This window comes from Ursus arctos, unplaced genomic scaffold (assembly GCF_023065955.2).
Source record: "Ursus arctos isolate Adak ecotype North America unplaced genomic scaffold, UrsArc2.0 scaffold_5, whole genome shotgun sequence".
Lineage (NCBI taxonomy): Eukaryota > Metazoa > Chordata > Mammalia > Carnivora > Ursidae > Ursus > Ursus arctos.
The window spans coordinates 42,880,918-42,900,043 of record NW_026623067.1 but is presented as its reverse complement, the minus strand read 5'-3'; the positions used below and the strand labels follow the sequence as shown (position 1 = coordinate 42,900,043).

The 19,126-nt window shown below is 35.9% G+C and overlaps 1 protein-coding gene across 9 annotated transcripts in view; it reads right to left on the bottom strand.

Moving 5' to 3' along the window:
- The window catches only part of TCERG1 (transcription elongation regulator 1), a 62,748-nt gene that overhangs the window by 13,493 nt on the left and 30,129 nt on the right, over nt 1–19,126 (bottom strand). For 5 of the 9 annotated variants that reach the window (XM_026498981.4, XM_026498983.4, XM_048220913.2 and 2 more), the window contains 7 exons: nt 16,919–17,079; nt 15,459–15,515; nt 15,045–15,111; nt 13,905–13,955; nt 12,400–12,535; nt 11,507–11,596; nt 2,455–2,573 (listed from right to left, as the gene is read on the bottom strand). In XM_026498981.4, the coding sequence (XP_026354766.2) occupies nt 2,455–2,573; nt 11,507–11,596; nt 12,400–12,535; nt 13,905–13,955; nt 15,045–15,111; nt 15,459–15,515; nt 16,919–17,079 (681 nt within the window). The remainder of the gene's footprint in view (nt 1–2,454; nt 2,574–11,506; nt 11,597–12,399; nt 12,536–13,904; nt 13,956–15,044; nt 15,112–15,458; nt 15,516–16,918; nt 17,080–19,126) is intronic. The other 4 variants (XM_026498984.4, XM_026498982.4, XM_048220914.2 and 1 more) reach the window with 1 other exon arrangement.

The following is a 19,126-nucleotide window of genomic DNA, read 5'->3' as shown; positions in this document are numbered from 1 at the left end:
AACACATCTTCTCAGGTGTTAAAGGTTCTACTATAACTTTCATTATAAAGAAAAAATTGGTTAACTTCAGAATTTAGAATTTAAAACATCAACTGAAAACTAGGAGTACCACTCACAGCTCACATTTGCTATTTTTACGCTTTGGCAACCAAACCCAGATTCTAAAAATCTTTTACATGCAACTGTTGTTACTCAGAATACCTAATTTCATTAATTCAACATTTTTAACAACAGGATATATTGCAAACCTGGTTTGAATAATGGATATGTAACTTTGATAAAATTGTAATGTAAAAATTGCATGTCCCAGAAAAGGGATCACATGTAGTCCATCATATGTTTTCTTTTCATGATAAATTAAGCACCCTGCATTGTAATTTTAAGAGAAGGGCAATTACTACTATGATTAAAGAATAAACCTTTTTTTAAAATGTAAAATCAACTTATAAAAGTGAGAATTATTTTACAGGTATTTCCATTACTTGTAATAACATAGTTAAAATAATTATTATTTTTCACCAGAACAGACCAAGAGGAAGTTTTAAAATTAGATTCAGATAGATTTTTATATGACTCATCTCTTAACTCCAAAAAGCACTGCTTGGTAACACACATGTTAACCTTTTTTCTCAGGGAGAGTTGACAGTGGATAATAGTATTAGGAGACCAGTAGAGTGACCAGGAGTTGACCCTAGGAGGAATGCCTTAAGACTTCCATCAAAACAAAAAAGATGGAGATTGGGCACTAAGGTAATCGTCCCCAGTCATTCTTTCCCTTAGAATAAACTCCAGGGCTTTTTATCTACAAACTCTATTAAAAAACTTTGTCGATAGTAGTCTTTTTCCATTACAAAGTGAACTTAAGTTCATGGACACTATTTTCTCCATTTTAAGTTTTTCCTTCTCATTTTCTGCCATTCACTAAAATTGGTACTAACCTCTATGTTAGTGTTGAATGTATTAATGTAACAATACAGCACAATGTCCCCAGTGCCAAGACTTCTAGTTATGTGCCTCATGGCTTTATTTTTTGAAGTAACCTGCAAAGTACAGATCACTCCAACAATTCTATCAGCCCCAAAGAACACCAACAGGATACTGTCATACAGCAAGACTTTATTTGTCAAATCCACAAAATGGAAATCTCTTCAGAGTCTCAGTTATTGCCAGATTCATAATGGTTTTAATAAATAGATATATTTTGCTGAATCACTTGAAAACAAGCTGCAGACATCACGATACTTTATAAATATTTCAGCATGTATGTCCCTCAGAGTAAACCCTTTTCCCTCCACCACCACAATACCCCAAGAAACTATGAATTCTCTAATACGTAGTAACAAACCATGTTCAAATTTCCTCAACTGCCTCCCAAAGTGTCTTTTATAACCCAGTCGCAAGTATCTGACCCAAGATCTCACCCTTCTGATAAACCAAACAGAAAGGCCCAAGACCCCTTGGAGAGTCTGAAACTCAATTACCCCCTAACAAATATTACATTCTTTAGAGCCACAAATACTGTTAGCTTTATTGTCTGAAATGCATATTAATACCATAGGTTTCTCTTCATTTTTCAAATGTAAAATGGTAATACCAAACACACTTTCTCAACATCACTCTTCTCTATCTCCAATGACAAAAGTAAATGTTTAAACAAGATGAATTTTTATAAAAACTACCATTTAACCCAGATGCTCCGTGATTCTACCCTATAGTTTTAGAAATTCTCCATGTTATGAGATGTTCACAGCAGCCTAATTACACAACTGCTAAAACTAAGCCATAAATAATTCTAGGTAATTCTCCCTTACCTAGACTATTCAGTGTTAACGCCAGAATCTAATTGAAATCCCACATTCACTTGGGCAAGTTACCTAATTCTTACTTTCCCTATCTGCAAAATAGGTATGAGAGGAGTACATTAATCATGCATGTAAGTTTGTACATATATCTTTAAATGCACATAAAATACCCACGAAATGATGCCATTATTGTTAAGATGCTAGTCACATAAGTTTAGAATGTCTCATCTTCTTCAGCCCATTATGCATACTCAATACCCATTAACAATCAATTGCAAATGTCAGACAAAAACATAATCTAGACAGAGAGGTCCTTCACCACTTCAATCAAAATAATGTTCCTGCACTGCAAGTTTTTATGTGTAAAACTTAAAGGATGGAGACAGATTTTTTTTTTTTAATCATTTACCAGTTTCTAGAGAAGGAAATTTATTCCCACAGGGAAGCTTTTAGAACAAAGGTAACCTTCTTGAAAACCAACGCCTCTCACAGGGCACAAGAGAGTCCTCTAAGGGAAATATATTAAGAATGAAGATTAGAAATGCAGAAACCAATCAAATAATCCAATTATCCAAAAGATACGTATTCTCTTAGCTGATCTTAGGAGAAAGCACATAAATATCTTGAAATGTTACAGTAATGAACCATATACCTTGGATTAAATTTTGCTTCTTCCATCATTTTTTTGAAATCTTCCTTGGCTTGCATTATTTTGTTTTTCTTTTCCCTGCGTTCTTCCTCTGCCCTCGTCTTTACATACTGATCAAATACCTATCACAAAAATAAACCAATTTGACAAGTTAGTCTTTCATATAAATAATTTAATTACCAAACTATGAAATCTATAAGAAAATACTAAGTCATTATCTTTGTCCAAAATGTAGTAGAAAAATACACTAACTACAGATATCTCAATTATATGCAGATTACCTATAGCAAGTCTCAGAAGCCCTCTGTTTAGATTTCCAGAACAAAGCTAAACGCCCCTGTAATTTTCATTTTCCCTGATTACAAATAGAATACATGTGTACTAAAAAAATGTCAGGCAATATAAAATGTATAAAAGAAATTACAGTCCTTCCAAATCTCTTCTAGAAAAAAAAAATCAATAGTATGGAACAGAGCTTAAATTTACTTCTGTGGTTCTCTTTAAGGAATAACTATTTTCATCAAAATGTAATGCTTTACATCTATCCTATAATGTTTTCCCACTTAATAATATATAGACAAGATAATAACTGAACATACACGCCTATTTCCTGTTTTCTTCAAACGCCAATAAAATGCCAATAGAGGTTGTTGGGTTTTTTTTAAAATCACAAACCAACAGAAACAGACCAGTGGGAAAAAAGAGAAAGAGCAACTCTCAATGGTTGAAAAGCACATGGATAACTAGTAAAGGACTTGGTGGACACGAGAAAGCAGACCCTAACTCAGCAGTCAACAAAACAAAGAAACCAGTTTTTTTTAATTAGAGAATCCTCAAATAGCTCCACAAGTGACAGCACCAGATATCCACAGAAGTGAGGGTAGAGTATAGCTACAATAAGACTGTTTAAGAATGAGTCAATTAGTAAATCCCCTTTGCCAACTTCATGTACCGGGGGGCACTGCCACTCCTGAACCTCAGTAAAAGGCAAGTGATTAGTCTCTAGAACAAGGGATGGCAATTCACAATGTGCTGGCCAAATCTGGCCTGCTGCCTGTTTTTACACAGCCCAAGAAAACTTCAACATTTTTAAACGGTTAGGAAAAAAACATACTAGAAAATTTCATGACATTTCATGACCCATGACAATTAAATGAAATCCAAATTTTAGGGTCCATAACTAAAGCTTTACTTGAACAGTCATGTTCACTCCTTTACATCTATCGAGCTGAAGAATTATAATATAGTGAAAGAGACCAGATGGCCCCCAAAGACCAGATAATAAATACCTGACGTTTTATGTTAAAATTTTGCTGATTCTTGCTCTAAAAGGTAGAGCGGTATCTCTGGCTTTGGGTGGGAGTGGGGGCGGGGGGGAACGACATGAATTAGAAATGAGGCATAATCAGACAGAGAACACAGCGAATTAACCAGTTACATACCAAACAGAAAGACACAGTTCTCCCAGAACAAAAGCAGTAAGGGCTGTGTCCTCTCATCAGGACACTAAAGGTTCTTATCAAGAATCTGACCAGCCTAAAAATTACCTGCATCAGGAGATCCTCAACAAACTGGCTTAAATCACCCTACAGCAGGGTTTTTCAACCTCAGCACTTAAGACACTTGGGCCAGATAATGTTTAGCAGCATCCGCGGCCACCAGATGCCAAAAGCACCCCCTCAGTTGTGACAACAAAAATGTCTCCTAGGGCAAAACTGCCTCTGAGTGAGAAGCAAGGCTTTAGCGTAAAGCCACACTGTGGGAGCCCACTTAGACTCTCAGAGTGCCCAAAGAGCATTTTAGTGCTTCATTCTTTTTTTTTTTTTTTTAAAGATTTTATTTATTTATGTGACAGAGAGACAGCCAGCGAGAGAGGGAACACAGCAGGCGAGTGAGAGAGGAAGAAGCAGGCTCCCAGCGGAGGAGCCCGATGTGGGACTCGATCCCGGAACGCCGGGATCACGCCCTGAGCCGAAGGCAGACGCTTTAACGACTGCGCTACCCAGGCGCCCCTAGTGCTTCATTCCTAATCATGAGAAGTCAGGGTCTCTTTAAAGACATCTAAGGAAACTCTCCAGCGTGAAAAATAGAAACCAAAATAGAAAACAGAACCTATGCAGGAAAATGAAAACTTAAAAGAAAAAAACCCTCAAATATCTCATAAAACTAATATACTGTAACTATAAAACAAGAAAAACAAAAAAGAAATCCTAGAAATTAAGGGATGACAGAAGAAATAAAAAATTAAAGGATTAGACTATAAAGACGAGAAAGTCACCCCCAATTTTTTTTTTTTTTAAAGGGCAGAGGTAGAAAACAAGAAAAAAAACTTTAAGGACAAGCCCAGAGGGGCAAATTCTCTGTCCCAGAAAGAAAAAATAAACAGGTGGAAACAAATCAAAAAAGCAATACAAGAAAATTTCCCAGAACTGAAAGATACGAGTTCACATACTAGAAGGGCCACCAAGGACCCAGCACAATGGGCCCCTTCCACCAAGGCACATAATCACCGCGAGATTTCAGAACTCTGTACACTAAGAGAAGATCCTACATGCCAATGAAGGAAAAATAAACATGTCCATAAACAAAGGAACAAGTAAGTAACAGATGGCTTCAAAAACAACAATGAAAACTAGAAAAAGAGCAACGTCTTCAAAATCCTGAAAAAGATTTCCAATTTCAAATATCTTAACCAAACAATTCCAAATTAAGGATATACAATAAAGGTGTTTTCAAATATGTCAGGCTTCAGAAATTTATCTCCCATGCATGTTTTCCCAAGAAGCTGTTAGTACAGAGATGAAATGCGTCAAAAGGGAGTAAACCAAGAAAGAAAAGAATTATGATGGAGGAAACAGGTGAACCCTCCCTACTCACACCCCTACCCCACCAAAAAGAGAGATGAGGGAAATCCCAGGATGATGGTTAAGACTGGACATCCTCAAAAATGACAGCAAAACATCAGGGGTAAAGGGCAACCAGTCCAGAATGAAGTAAGTCAGAAGGCTCCAGAAGAAATGTCTTCAGAAAGATAAAACTGGGGCAGCACTCTAATATTTTTCCTAGCATATCTTATAGAACTATTTGACTATTTAAATGTGTGCATGCATATCTTCAGAAAAAGTCAAACAAAAAATGTTCTCTTTAAAAAACTTCAGACTTATTTCCAGGTCAGGCCATATATATCTACTAATCTTTACTAGCTGTATAGAAATATCTACAATTATCTCACCAGTTTCCTGCTAGGCATTTAGGTCATTTTCAGTACCCTCTAAATGTAGCACTGCAATAAATCCTGAAAGCATCTGTATGCTGACGGAAATGGGAAAGAGGGCTCTTTCCAACCCCTCTCTCTTTTCTTGGTACATACTTTTTCTTTTCCTTTTTTTTTTTTTTTTTTAAGATTTATCCATTTCAGAGAGAGAGAGTGCACCGGGGAGGGGCTGGGGGGAGAGGCAGCCAACTCGGTGGGTCGGGTCCTGGGCCCCAGCCAAATGAGCCACCCATGCACCTCCTTGGTATATACTTTCTTATTTGTAAAAGTAGTAAATGAGAAATAAAACCCAAGTGAATTTATGTTAACTTTCTTTTCAGAAGCTCAAGAAAACTTCACATCACCTCCTCTGGGATATCCCATACCAAGATTAGGAATCACTAGCTGAGATTAAGTTCTCAAAGAAAATTAGGAGTTCTGTTTTCAAGTTTCTCTTAATTATTTGTGTCATGCCTCCCAATACACTTGGGCTTTATGTTCTTATTTTAAGCAGTTATTTTCTTACAAAATCAACTTGTGAACAAAATGTTGTAACTAACACCATGAAAGTTACTAAGTTTTTTTTTTTTTTTTTTTTTAAAGATTTTATTTATTTATTCGACAGAGATAGAGACAGCCAGCGAGAGAGGGAACACAGCAGGGGGAGTGGGAGAGGAAGAAGCAGGCTCACAGCGGAAGAGCCTGATGTTGGGCTCGATCCTGGATCGCCCAACCGCTGTGCCACCCAGGCGCCCCGAAAGTTACTAAGTTTTTAAAAACAATTCCTAGTTGACTTTTGTAGGCATAATCAAAACCATCCAAATTAAAGGGTTATACTCTCTAAGCCAAAGCAGCTTCTAGGGTGCTGGTAATATTCCATTTCTTTGCTTTTTTTTACACCACTTTACTGAGTTATGATTGACATACAAAAAGATAAACATATTTAATGTATACAATTTGGTAAGTTTGGAGATAAATATACATCTGGGAAACCACCAAAGACTGCCAAAAACATATCGCCTCCAAAACGTTCCTCCAGCCCTTTTAATTTATTCTTATTTTGTATGCAATATTAAGAACACTTCACAGAAGATTTATCGTCTTAGCAAAACGTGGAGCATCGAATACAGTACTGCTAGCTATAGGCACTATGCTGTATAAACCTCTAGGACTTAGCCATCTTGCATAACTGTTTATGCGCACTTTTTGTGAAACATGATTTTTAGACTTTTCTGTATATACATTTTCTTCAAAATATAAAATTTGTGAAAAGTATGGGTGTGATATTGTGTTGTAAGAAAAAATGTATTAAGAATGCAATATTGCGGGGCGCCTGGGTGGCTCAGCGGTTAAGCTTCTGCCTTCGGCTAAGGGCGTGATCCCGGCGTTCTGGGATCGAGCCCCACATCGGGCTCCTCTGCTGGGAGCCTGCTTCTTCCTCTCCCACTCCCCCTGCTTGTGTTCCCTCTTTCGTTGGCTGTCTCTCTCTCTGTCAAATAAATAAATAAAATCTTAAAAAAAAAAAAAAGAATGCAATATTGCCATTTGTAACAACACAGATGGAGCTAGAGAGCATTACGCTAAGCAAAATAAGTCAAGAGAAAGACGAATACCATATGATTTCACTCATACGTGGAATTCAAGAAACAAAACAAATGAGCAAAGGGAAGAAAGAGTGAGAGACAAACCAAGAAACAGACTCTTAACTATGGAGAACAAGCTGATGGTTACCAGAGGGGAGGTGGGTGGAGGGGATGCGTGAAATGGGTGATGGGGATGAAGGAGCACACTTGTTGGGATGAGCATCGGGTGTTGTATGGAAGTGCTGAATCACTATATTGTGTACCAGAAACTAATTATTACAATGCATGCTAACTAACTGGAATTTAAATAAAAAAGAAAAAAAAATACATATATTTGGTCTTCATCCTGGCTCCTGGCCAGAGTTCCTAAAACCCTTATAATTTCCTAAGTGATAAGAGTGACAGGGGCACCTACTGCTGTACCTGGCTTTTGTCCTGTAGCTTTGAAATAGATAAAGGTAAAAAGAACAATTTTATGTTATTCATAACAAAGCCCTTTCACCTTTATCTAAGTTAGTGTCAGTGAAGTGATTTCTGGAAAGCTTCTATATAACCACAGGATGGCAGATACTTGCCAGTGGAACCAACCATGTCATTACAGCACTGGAACTTTCAAGGGCTGTGATTGAGTCCAATCACCAATGGTCAATGACTTAATCGATCACACCTATGTCACGCTGCCTCCATAAAAATCAAAACCAAGGAGTTCAGAGAGCTACTGGCGTGGTGAATACATCGATGTGCCAGGAGAATGGCACACTCCCAACTCCACAGGGACAGAAGCTCCAGCATCCAGGACCCTTCCAGATCTCACCCTATGTACATCATCTGATGTTCAATTGTATCCTTTATCATAATCCTTTCTTATATTATAAACCGGTAAACATAAGTGTTTTCCAGAGTTCTGTGAGCCATTAGAGCAAATTATTAAACCTGAGGAGGGAACTATAGGAATCTGTGATTTGTAGCCGAACTCAACAAAAGGGTGCAGAATCTGGGAACCTACTACTTGTGATTGGCATTCAAAGAAAGGGAGGTTTTGTTGGACTATAAACCCTCAATCTGTGAGATCTGATCCTAACTCCATGCAGACAGTGTCAGAATTCAATTTAATGGTAGGTCAGCCAGCTACTGTCAGATAACTGATTGATGTGGAAAATACCTATACATTTGATGTCCAAGTATTCAATAGTTTTTCCTTTCAACAGGTCTCCATTACTTGATTCTCACTTCAATTTATTTTTTTTTTAAGATTTTATTTATTTATTTGACAGAGAGAGACAGAGAGAGAGGGAACACAAGCAGGGGAAGTGGAAGAGAGAGAAGCACACTTCCTGCTGATCAGGAAGCCTGACACAGGGCTCAATCCCAGGACCCCGGGATCAGGACCTCAGCCAAAGGCATAGGCTTAACGACTGAGCCACCCACGCGCCCCTGATTCTCACTTCAATTTAATTCAATTTATAATTTGAGACTGACTCAGTAACAGTGGCCAAGACGGCCAGCTGACAGTCAGTAACTATCTTGGTTATGTATTACCATATTATAACACTATCAATCTTAAGAAGCTCTCAATAACACATACTACATTAAAATGTTTATTTTTGAAATAAAGTAAGAGGCAATTTATTTTAAAGTGTTAGCATAACTAGTCTCTACACCAGAGCCTAAAATCCTGCATGGAAATGGTCTGATTCTGTTGAAAAATGTTATTCACTTTAAAACTTGTCAAAACAAAAAACAAATACAACAAAAATATTTCCGACTCCTTCAGTGATCTTTTATCAAAAACAAGATTATATAAGGAATACCTTAAGTTAAAATTTATGGTTACAATTATATAAAATATTTCTTTTATAATGATGTGAAATATACATAATCTACAGATAACTAGAAAAGGACAGAAGTGAGAGAGATGTACTTTTAGATTTTAAGACATTTTCAATGAAACTGTTGTTTTTTAAAATCAAAACACAGATTTCAGAAATGAAGTTACAAAGTCCAAATATGTAACCTAGCACTTAATTGGTTTCTCCTTGATTTTATACTTCTATGCAAAGAATAATACTACGTACTGAAAAAGTACATTGATTAATGCCAAGTGTAAGCTTCCCTTTTCATTTCTTACACTCCAGTTGTAAGAATTCTACTCAAACAGATGAGAACCTTTAAGTACAGTTTTTATTTAAATAAAATAATGCTTGATATTTTTCCTTTCTTTAACTATTACTCTTAATAGGAGGTAACACAATCAGCTTACAAGATGCCTCCTAAATTGGGAAAGAATTTTAGCTATCAATAAATACTTGTAATTTAACTCAGTAAGAAACCGTAACACTCACTGGCATGAACAGAAAGTCACAAGAATTTTAAAGAAAACCTCCAGAGATATTTAGGCTAAGCACTGTTCCAGGCATTACACATACAGCAACGAACAAAACAAAGTTCCAGCACTCAAGAGTTTATACTCTGCAGTAGGAAGAGACAGAAGATAAGGTAATTTTAGATAATAATCAGAGCTATGAGTGCTATAAAGGAAAGAAGGCAAAGAGATACATTGATCAGAAGGCACTTGCACAAGCACCTGAATAAAATGATAGAGCATATACAGACACCTGGGGGAAGAACATTCCAGACAGAGAGAAGAGCAAGTACCAGAATGCACCTAACTTGTTTAAGGCCTAACAAAGGAAGTGTGGCCAGAATGAATGAATCTAAGAAAAGACCTCCAAGAAGTATGCAGTTAAGAGTGTAAGCAAAATCTTATAAGCCATGATAAAGAATTTCAATCTTATCCTAAATGGAATGGGAAGCACTGGACATTTTCTAAGCAAGGGACAATAACAATGCCTTAAACTGTCACTTAAACTTTAAAATTAGTGTGGCTGCCACGTGGAAAAAGAACGTGACTACAGAAAAAGCAAGAATGGAAGGAAGCAAAGAGATCAGTCAGAGGCTAAACAGATGCTAAGAAATGGTCATGGTGCCTTGAAATACAGTCATAGTGGGGGAAATGGTATATAAGAAGTGATATTTACATGCTTTTGGAGGTACATTTTGCTGACAGACTTGAAATGTGCAATGGGGAGAAGTAAAGAATCAAGGCTAATTTACACTTTTTGATAGGGCCATCAATTCAGGTGAGAATGAGACGATCACACATTTTAAAACAAATAAAAACAAAAAAGTCCTACTATGCTTGAAATGCAGATGCAAACAGATCTGGAAGTCATGCTTTTCTACTACACATACTAAAATACATGTCTGGCACACAGTAAATGTCCTCTCTTCGTAAAAAGTTTGTGATGAGAGCTACATGCATAATGGCACAAACAGTATAGAGAATTATTTCAACTGTTAAATTGTCAATATAAAGGACGGACAACCAAATGAAATCCTGTAGCTCAACAGCCCTACAGCAAGTGGTTCCACATACTCACCATTCTAAAGGGATCAGTGTCAGGGTGGTACAGGTAATTCAGAAACTATGTAAGTTGAAAATGTGCAATGCTTTAGAGGAAGAAGCGATCATTGTGAGATGGTATGTACCACTGAGTCATCATGGGAATCAATGGCAACTCAATAAGCAGGCAACTGTAATTCCTGTTAACACTAGTTCAGCAGAGACCCTTAGGTGTCCATCAATTCTTTAAGTGTATAATGAAAAGACATTTAACAGATGCCACTTAGATGGAGAATGTGCACATGAAATGTAAACATGTCTTAGAGTGTTGTCTATCTACAACACACACACACAGTCACACATATATATTGGCGCTAACTGGAAGGTTATATATAACACCAGTATCCAATCATGGTCCCATCAGCTGGGTAAGACTGTAGGTGTTTCTTTTTCCTTTCCACTTATCCATCCTTTTCTTTTTCTACTCTAAATTTGCATCATTTGCCCAAGAAAAAGTAAATTAATAAGCACAACGAAATGCATTTTGAAAACTTTAGCTATAACCTCAGTGTGTACGAGGCATAAAGACAAAATGCTCATGAAGCAACAGCCATGTCCATAATAAAGGGAAAACTATCCAAGTATTTCTGAGGCAGCAATGTCCACATAGACAATAACTATGTTCTAAGATATAAGACTATGTTTTTAAAGTACTGTGTTACGGGGGGGCAAAAGGATGGTATTTTATTCCTTACAGTTTAAAAATGATGCTGCTAAAGGATATACATTTCTTAAATAATGTTATTTTCCTTTTACCTGTTTTCTCTCTTTAGGATTGAGAAGTAAGTACCGAGGATCAAAAACTATCTTGTGCAACTCCTTCTCCCATGTTGAAAAAGCAGACACCTTTAAAATAAAAATGTATTGCCTCATAATTAAGTTGGCTCTAAAAACATAAAGGTCATATAATTTTCCTTGAAATCTACAGGACATCTGCTTAAAAAGGAGACATAATAAAAACCATACTGAAGTTTCCATCACTAATAAATGACAAGCAGTGGGAGGCTAGCAACAGCAAATTTCCACACTAATTGGCTCTGAACATTTCTATATTATATAGAAATAACACACACTTAATTAGTCATTAAAATAACCACTACTGTGTGACATTTTAAAAATCAGTACATCAGAAAAAGCCTTGAAGATTTACATTTTGATTTCCCATGCTTGCTCCAATCTTGTGAACAATGTTGTGATTTTAAATTGAACAATTATAATTATTCAAATGAATATGTGAATATAACCAAAAGGCTGAAACCCCCTCTCAATTAAGCTTTATTAATAATATCATAAAGTACCAGTTCTCCTTTAACCAAAACCATTCTGAAAGTATTAAAGAATCATATATACCTTACCTATCCACGTAGTCCGCCATTCTGTAATATTAATACTCATATTACTCACCAAAATGTAATGACCCAATAAATGTTAAATGTTACTTGTATTTAAAGGATAGTAAAATGGCATTTAGTTAAACATGATAGGATGAGCCAAGAAAAAGGCTGTTTGAGAGAGTACAGTAATTTGACAGGCTTCCCTTATCCCCCCCCCACAACATGAGCACTAACCTTAGATTTGACCTTTTAGCAAGACATATTTATATTACTTATACAAAACAGAAATATCTCCCCCAAAGATTGTTTTCTGACCCCTCTCTCTAGCAGCATGTCCTTGAACTGCTTCATTCGGGCCTCCAGAGGGACAATGGCCCTTTCTCGGGCAGCTTTAATTTCAGCTTCCATCGCAGCCTCTTTCTCTGAATCAATGTCTTTATTATCGTCTCTCCTATAAAAAAATAAAATATAAGGCATCAACTGACAAAATATTAATAAGGAATCTTACTAAAATCTTTACATCAACGGAATATTCAAGACTCACTACTGAGCAGCATATTTTTGGCAAAAAATATTATATTGAGGGTTTCAAATGAACTATAAGGGATAAGCAACTTTCATAATAATAATAATAATAATAATAATAGTATTACAATGAGCTTCTGATGATGCTACAATGGCTATATTGTGCTGTCTCTCCGATACACAGAATGAACTACCTTACTTTCAAAAACAAAAACAAAAAACTAACATTGCAGTAAAACTCTATGTTAGAAATAAACAGCACAAAATATAATTTTTAGTTCTTGAAATGATAAAGGAAAAACAGTATTTTCCAAAATGTTTTACATTATAGATGCATAAAATATTTCTTAATCTAATAAAAATTGGTATAAGTCTTAGTAATCTCAAATATTCATTTTGAAAAGAAAATGAAAATATCTGCAAACTTGGCCAAGTGGATATGTGAGATATATACCTTACCTACCTGACATCTTTTTTACTCACTTTCTGGGTGGTAAGTTGAGATTTAAGTTGAAGGACAGGTCCCAGAGAGCAACATAGGCCCAGGAGTAGTTAGATGGAATTAGAACTTTCACCAATGACTAAACTACTTCTTTTTCCTCCAAAAATGCACCTCAGGGCTAAGGACAACCCTGTTGCTGTTGCTCTCACTCAAGTGAGATTGTAAACATGAAATCGAGTCACCTCTCAAACATCTGCACTAGGAAGAAGGCCCGTTCATGTGAATAATCCAAAACAGAAAGTAATTCAATAATATTCGGGTGTATCTGAGCAGATTTTCCTTCTTAAATATGATCTGCTACGTATAAAAATAAAATTGGTTCATATTCCCTACACAAACTTAAGGGAATCAGGAAAACAAAACATCACCAATTTCAGAAGCATGCTATATATAGGGAAGTGAAGGTAGCCCAGCAGATTTAAATGGAGCTAAGGCTAACTCACAAATACGTGTTAAGTGAGAGGTAATTAGCAACTTAGGGAATGAATCAAAAGAAACAGAAGACATATTCCGTGACCTGCAGGAACTTAGCGAGATAGTCTGTGACCTAAGATATGCACAAAACAAACAGGTAAAAGTAATTTGCCAAACAATATACCCTCTTATAATAATTTATTTAAGAACTATTTAAATAAAGAGTTAAAAGACATCCAAGAAATATAACTAATGAAAACAAATAACCTTTATAGAATTACACTAAATGGAAATGTCACAATACAAACTATCACTATCTATCTCAATAAAAGAAATAAAGAAAAACTAAGCCAGGAAAAATAGGCTTTTAACTTTGTACCTAAATAGAGAAGCTCGGGCAATCCACATAAAGGACTTCTTTGACATTCTCCTGATAAAAGCAGTTAAAAACCTTACAGAGTTGTCTATAAGAACAAACAATTAAAAACAACCTAAAAGTTTAACATTGTAGGAACATCCAAAATTATGGTTATATAAACAGAATGAATACAGTCATTTATAATTACTAAGAAAACAAATGTCTTATTCTAGATTTTTTTTTTAAGAACACAAAATCAGTTGATTACAACTAATAAAAATATTTGCATATTTGGTCAAGAACTAAAAAGTCAACTGCAAAAATGAAAAAGCTATGTTACTTTGGTTGATTATGCGTGACTCTCTTTAATATCTTAGTATCTTTAACATTGTTGCTAACGATTTTTTAAAAAGAACCACCCTTCCGAGGGGTTGTCTTACGAATTTCTTTGCCATAATTTGGCTGCATTCAATCTGTCCTTTTTAGATAAGGACTATGGTTCATCCAGTTCCTAATAATGTCTTTAAACTTTCCTTTTTGCTGCTAAATAATGGTCCCATTCCTCCCCCCACCCACACACCAATACCCTCTACCCCAGCCTTTCATCCCCCATTAACTAGAAACATTCATAATTTTACCCAACTACAGAGCACTGGCCAACCTAATGCTCCCACTTATGGCAGTCTCTTTCTCCCAAAGCATTTTCTAAGCTCACAGGTTCCCTCTTCACCAGGCAGTAATGACACAGACTCAAGGACCAGCTAAGTGACAAGTACATAAAAAGAGAGAAGTCTGTGTGTCTGTATTTATGCAATTTCTGGAATGGTGTCTGCTGAGGTCTACATTAAGGAGGAAATTCGTTTTCTATGAAATTCAGGCTTAATGAATGTCTGAAAATAATTTATCTCTAATTCCTAAAATGTCACTTGGCTTTATAATACATATTTAAGTAATCAAGTACTCTGCACATCTAGCAACAGAAGGGACACCATTTCCGCATTCTAAAGCAAAGCTTTCTAATATCGGGCCTTAGAGAGCAATCATGACTTCTGCCTCCTAACATACACATTACCTGTCCCAACCACAAACTGAATGGGACCTAATCAACTTTTAAAATGGGTATAATCTACCTGAATTACATGAACTGTAAGTATTACTTACTTCCGTTTTTTGGCTTTAACAGGTTCATCTTCATTAAGTTCCTCCATTAATTCTTGTTCTTCTTTAACTGTAAGATGAAATTTAATTAAACCTTGTCAGAATAAAATTCAGCAAGCAACAATTAAAACATTTAAGTCTGAATCCTTCCTCTAGTCACTACCAGAACACTTGCTTTAACAGTATTAAAAAGCAGCTATAGGGGAGCCTAGGTGGCTCAGCTGGTTAAGCATCTGCCTTTGGCTCAGGTCACGATCCCAGGATCCTGGAATTAGCCCTGTATCAGGCTCCCTGCTCAGCGGGAGCCTGCTTTTCCCTCTCCTCCCCACTCGTGCTATCTCTGTCTCTCTCTCTCTCCCAAATAAATAAAATCTTAAAAAAAAAAAAAAAAGTAGCTACAATCTGTAGTTTACTCACTTGCACTCATAGAGAATTGCCATTTTTGGATGGACAGCATTGTGGGGGTCGGGTGTCCTGGCAAAAACATATCAAACATTATTATGCATAGTTACATGCACATATTACACAATATTTTCTTCTAAAAAGTTACTGTTTATATAAAATACCCATCCCATAAACTCTCCCCTTTATAAAACATTAAACAATTCTATACTTCCTAAATTAACCTTCCCTTTAAATTTCCAATTCACTTTGAAATGTTTAATTCATGAGACATGAATTTATCAAATAACTGAACTGAATATTTGAAAACAGTCATAAAAACAAAAGCAAATCTCATACCTCCTTGGCACAATTCAACACTAGGATTGTAAAGTATCAATATCACAGCTATAAAACAAATACTGCTGAAGGGAAAAAGTGGTGTCTAGTATCTTTACCACTAGGCAGGCAAAGTTTCACTGATTTGGAAATGACTTGCAAGAAAAAAATGTAGCACCATATATATCCCACAAAGATCTCTCAATTATAATAAATGACATATATTTGGATTTACTTCATTGGAACTATCAGGTGATTCATTTATGCTTCTACAGCACATGGGGGGGGGGTTCTATAAAAACACAATCCTGTCAATATTATGGCAAATTACCAATAAAAAATATGCAATAAAAATTATGTAAAAATACGAGCTCATTTTATCTACTGAAATGCTGTCTGAACACAAGGTACCTTAAAAGATAATCTCTTAATAAGGTTTGTCTCTATATTGTCAGGAATAGGGTTTATATTCCCTAAATTTCATCTACCTGAAAAGAGTAAGCTTTTGCAGCAATTGGGTGGCACGGTCAGTTAAGCATCCAACTCTTGACTTCAGCTCAAGTCATGATCTTGGGGATCATGAGATCAAGCCGGGGGTTGGGCTCTGTGCTCAGTGGGGAGTCTGCTTGGTATTCTCGCTCTCCTCTCTCTGCCCTTCCCACCACCACCCCCCACCTGTGCACACACTCTCTAATATAAATAAATCTTTAAAAGAGTAAGCTTTTATAATTCTACAAAATTTTGTGTTTTACAGAAGTTTAGTAAAATGTACTCTATACAGTTCTGATTATTTCAAAAAATATATTACTAGTTACAAAAAGTCCTAAAAGGCTCACTGAGGAGTGTTTTAGTATTATTAGTAAGCACAGAGCAAACCTTAAGCAGAACCAACATAACTGGACTAACTAAAAATCTTGACAAGGACAGTAAGTTAAAAAAATATACATATAAATATTTTACAAAAAAAATTCGTCCAAACTTTCTAATTTTTAGTATCTCTACTACTGAACTCAAACTAGCATAGCAGTCTATTTCCCATTTCTCAAATTTCTTATATTCTTTGAAAACAGCAAGTTATCCTAAATAGCCTCATATTTTCTGTAAAAATATTAAAAGAACGATAAAATTAGAGGATAAATTCTTAATTTAAAACTTACTTAGTTTCTTCACTTCTTCCATTCCTTTTTTATGAGGAGGCTCCTGAATAATTTTGTCAACATCTGCCCTTCCAATCAGATCATCAGGTCGGTCCCACATGGAAAGACGGGTAGTAGGATTATAAAAGAAGACCCTCTCATCACCAGTCCAAACAACACACCTACGAATTGATTCAAATATCAGTTTCTTCTATAATGGAACATATTTGATAGTTAAGTCTTTGTCATCCTGCCTAAAGGAGAGGTGGGGGGGTGGTTAGGACACCTTTGTATTCAATAATAGTCATAGAGCTGAATACAATTTCTAGAGGAGAGAGCTGAGTGGCTAAGGTTAGAACAGCAGTTCAACATTGTAACTGAGAAAACCAAAAAAAGCAAAGTAATTCACAATCAGTGATTTAGAGCGCTCAAGAACTTGGTGTAGCTGGCTCAATCTGTGAGTGTTACATTTTAACCTATCACAAAGGATGAATTCAATGGCAACAAATAAGAATGCTATTAAGCAGTTCTAAAACTGAAGAACAGACCACAGCACAATACCTATTATGTAATACTTCTTAGTATTTACCAAATCAGAATTTTACATACTCAAATGCAACCTGCTATGAAGTCTTTAATATCTTATTGCACCTGATATAAAAAATAAGAAATATTGATTGCACTATGACACCACAGCCCACTACAGCTCACTGTTCCTGTTCATTACAAGAAATTCAGAAAAATAGAGAAAAAGAGAATGTTAAGGACTGCGTACAGTTTTTAAAAAATAAATATAAGTATGAAAGAGAGTCAATATATATAGCAGCAAATGCAAGGGTATAAATTTCCCATTTTTCCTCCCTCACACCTCTGCCCTAAGGGCCCCCAAACACAAACAGTAGTAGCTTGGTGGTGGCAGCACAGGCAGTGAAAACTCCCAATAGAAACCAGGTACTTATGGCCAGATAATTACCAGTTCATCAACAGCTGCCAAGCCAAGTTGATCTAGATGTTGAAAATATCAGACAAAACCTCTATTGTTGAGATAATCAAAGACTTTAAAGCAGCAATTATAACTAGAGTTCATGAGATGAAGGAAAAAAAGAAACCTGAATGAAAACATAGTTCTCATTAGAGAAACAGAAACTGTAAAAAAAACAAAACGAAAAACTTTAGAGATGAAAAACACACGACTGAAGCAAAGGAAAAAAGAGAGAGAGACAAGCCAAGAAACAGATTCTTAACTAGAGAGAGCAAACTGGTTACCAGAGGGGAGGTGAGTAGGGGGATCTGGATTAAGGAGCACACTTGTCATGAGCACCAGGTAATGTATGGAAGTACTGAATCACTATATTGTACACCTGAAATGATATCACACTGCCTGTTAACTATATAACAATTAAAATAAAACTAAAAAATAAAAAGAGAAAAAGAAAAATACACAACTGAAATAAAATCTCTTTGGATTGGCTCAAAAACAGAACAGAGATGACAGGGAATGATCAGTGACCTAGAAAGTCAGCGGTAATTATCCCACCCGAAGAATAAAGAGAGGAAAAAAATAATCAATAGGCTTTCAGGAAACCTAAGGGATTATATCAAAATGCCTTACATAAATGTCACTTATGTAGATTTTTAACTCTGCTTGGGGAAAACCCTACCCTAAATTTTCTATGCCGGCTTCTAAAATATGTCACACTACAAACAGGGCAACAAGTCCAATGACCATGGATTTCTTACCAGAAACCACAGAGCAAGAACACAGTAAAACATCCTTAAAGTTGGGGGGGGGGAGGGGCGGAATGGGAGTGAAAATGTTCAAAACTGAATATGGTAATGGCTGCACAACTCCATTAATATATTAAAAATCATGGAGTCGTAGACTTTAAATGAGTGAACTGTACAGGATGTGAATTATCTCAGTACATTTGTCATATTTTTAAGCAGCAGCTAGACAAAAAAAGTATATATGATTCTTGACATAACATTCTAGAAAATACAAAGTAATCTAAAATAGAAAGCAGAAGGATCCTTAGGGATGGATAACAAAGGGACACAAGAAAATTGTCGGGGTTATTGGAAATGTTTATTTTGATTGTGGAAATGAACTTTAAATATTTCAGCTCACCATACTTCAATTTTACTTGAGTAACACAAAAAAATGAGAAAATGGGGGCTCCCAGCTGGTTCAGTCAGAAAAGCATGGAACTCCTGATCTCGGGGGTTCTA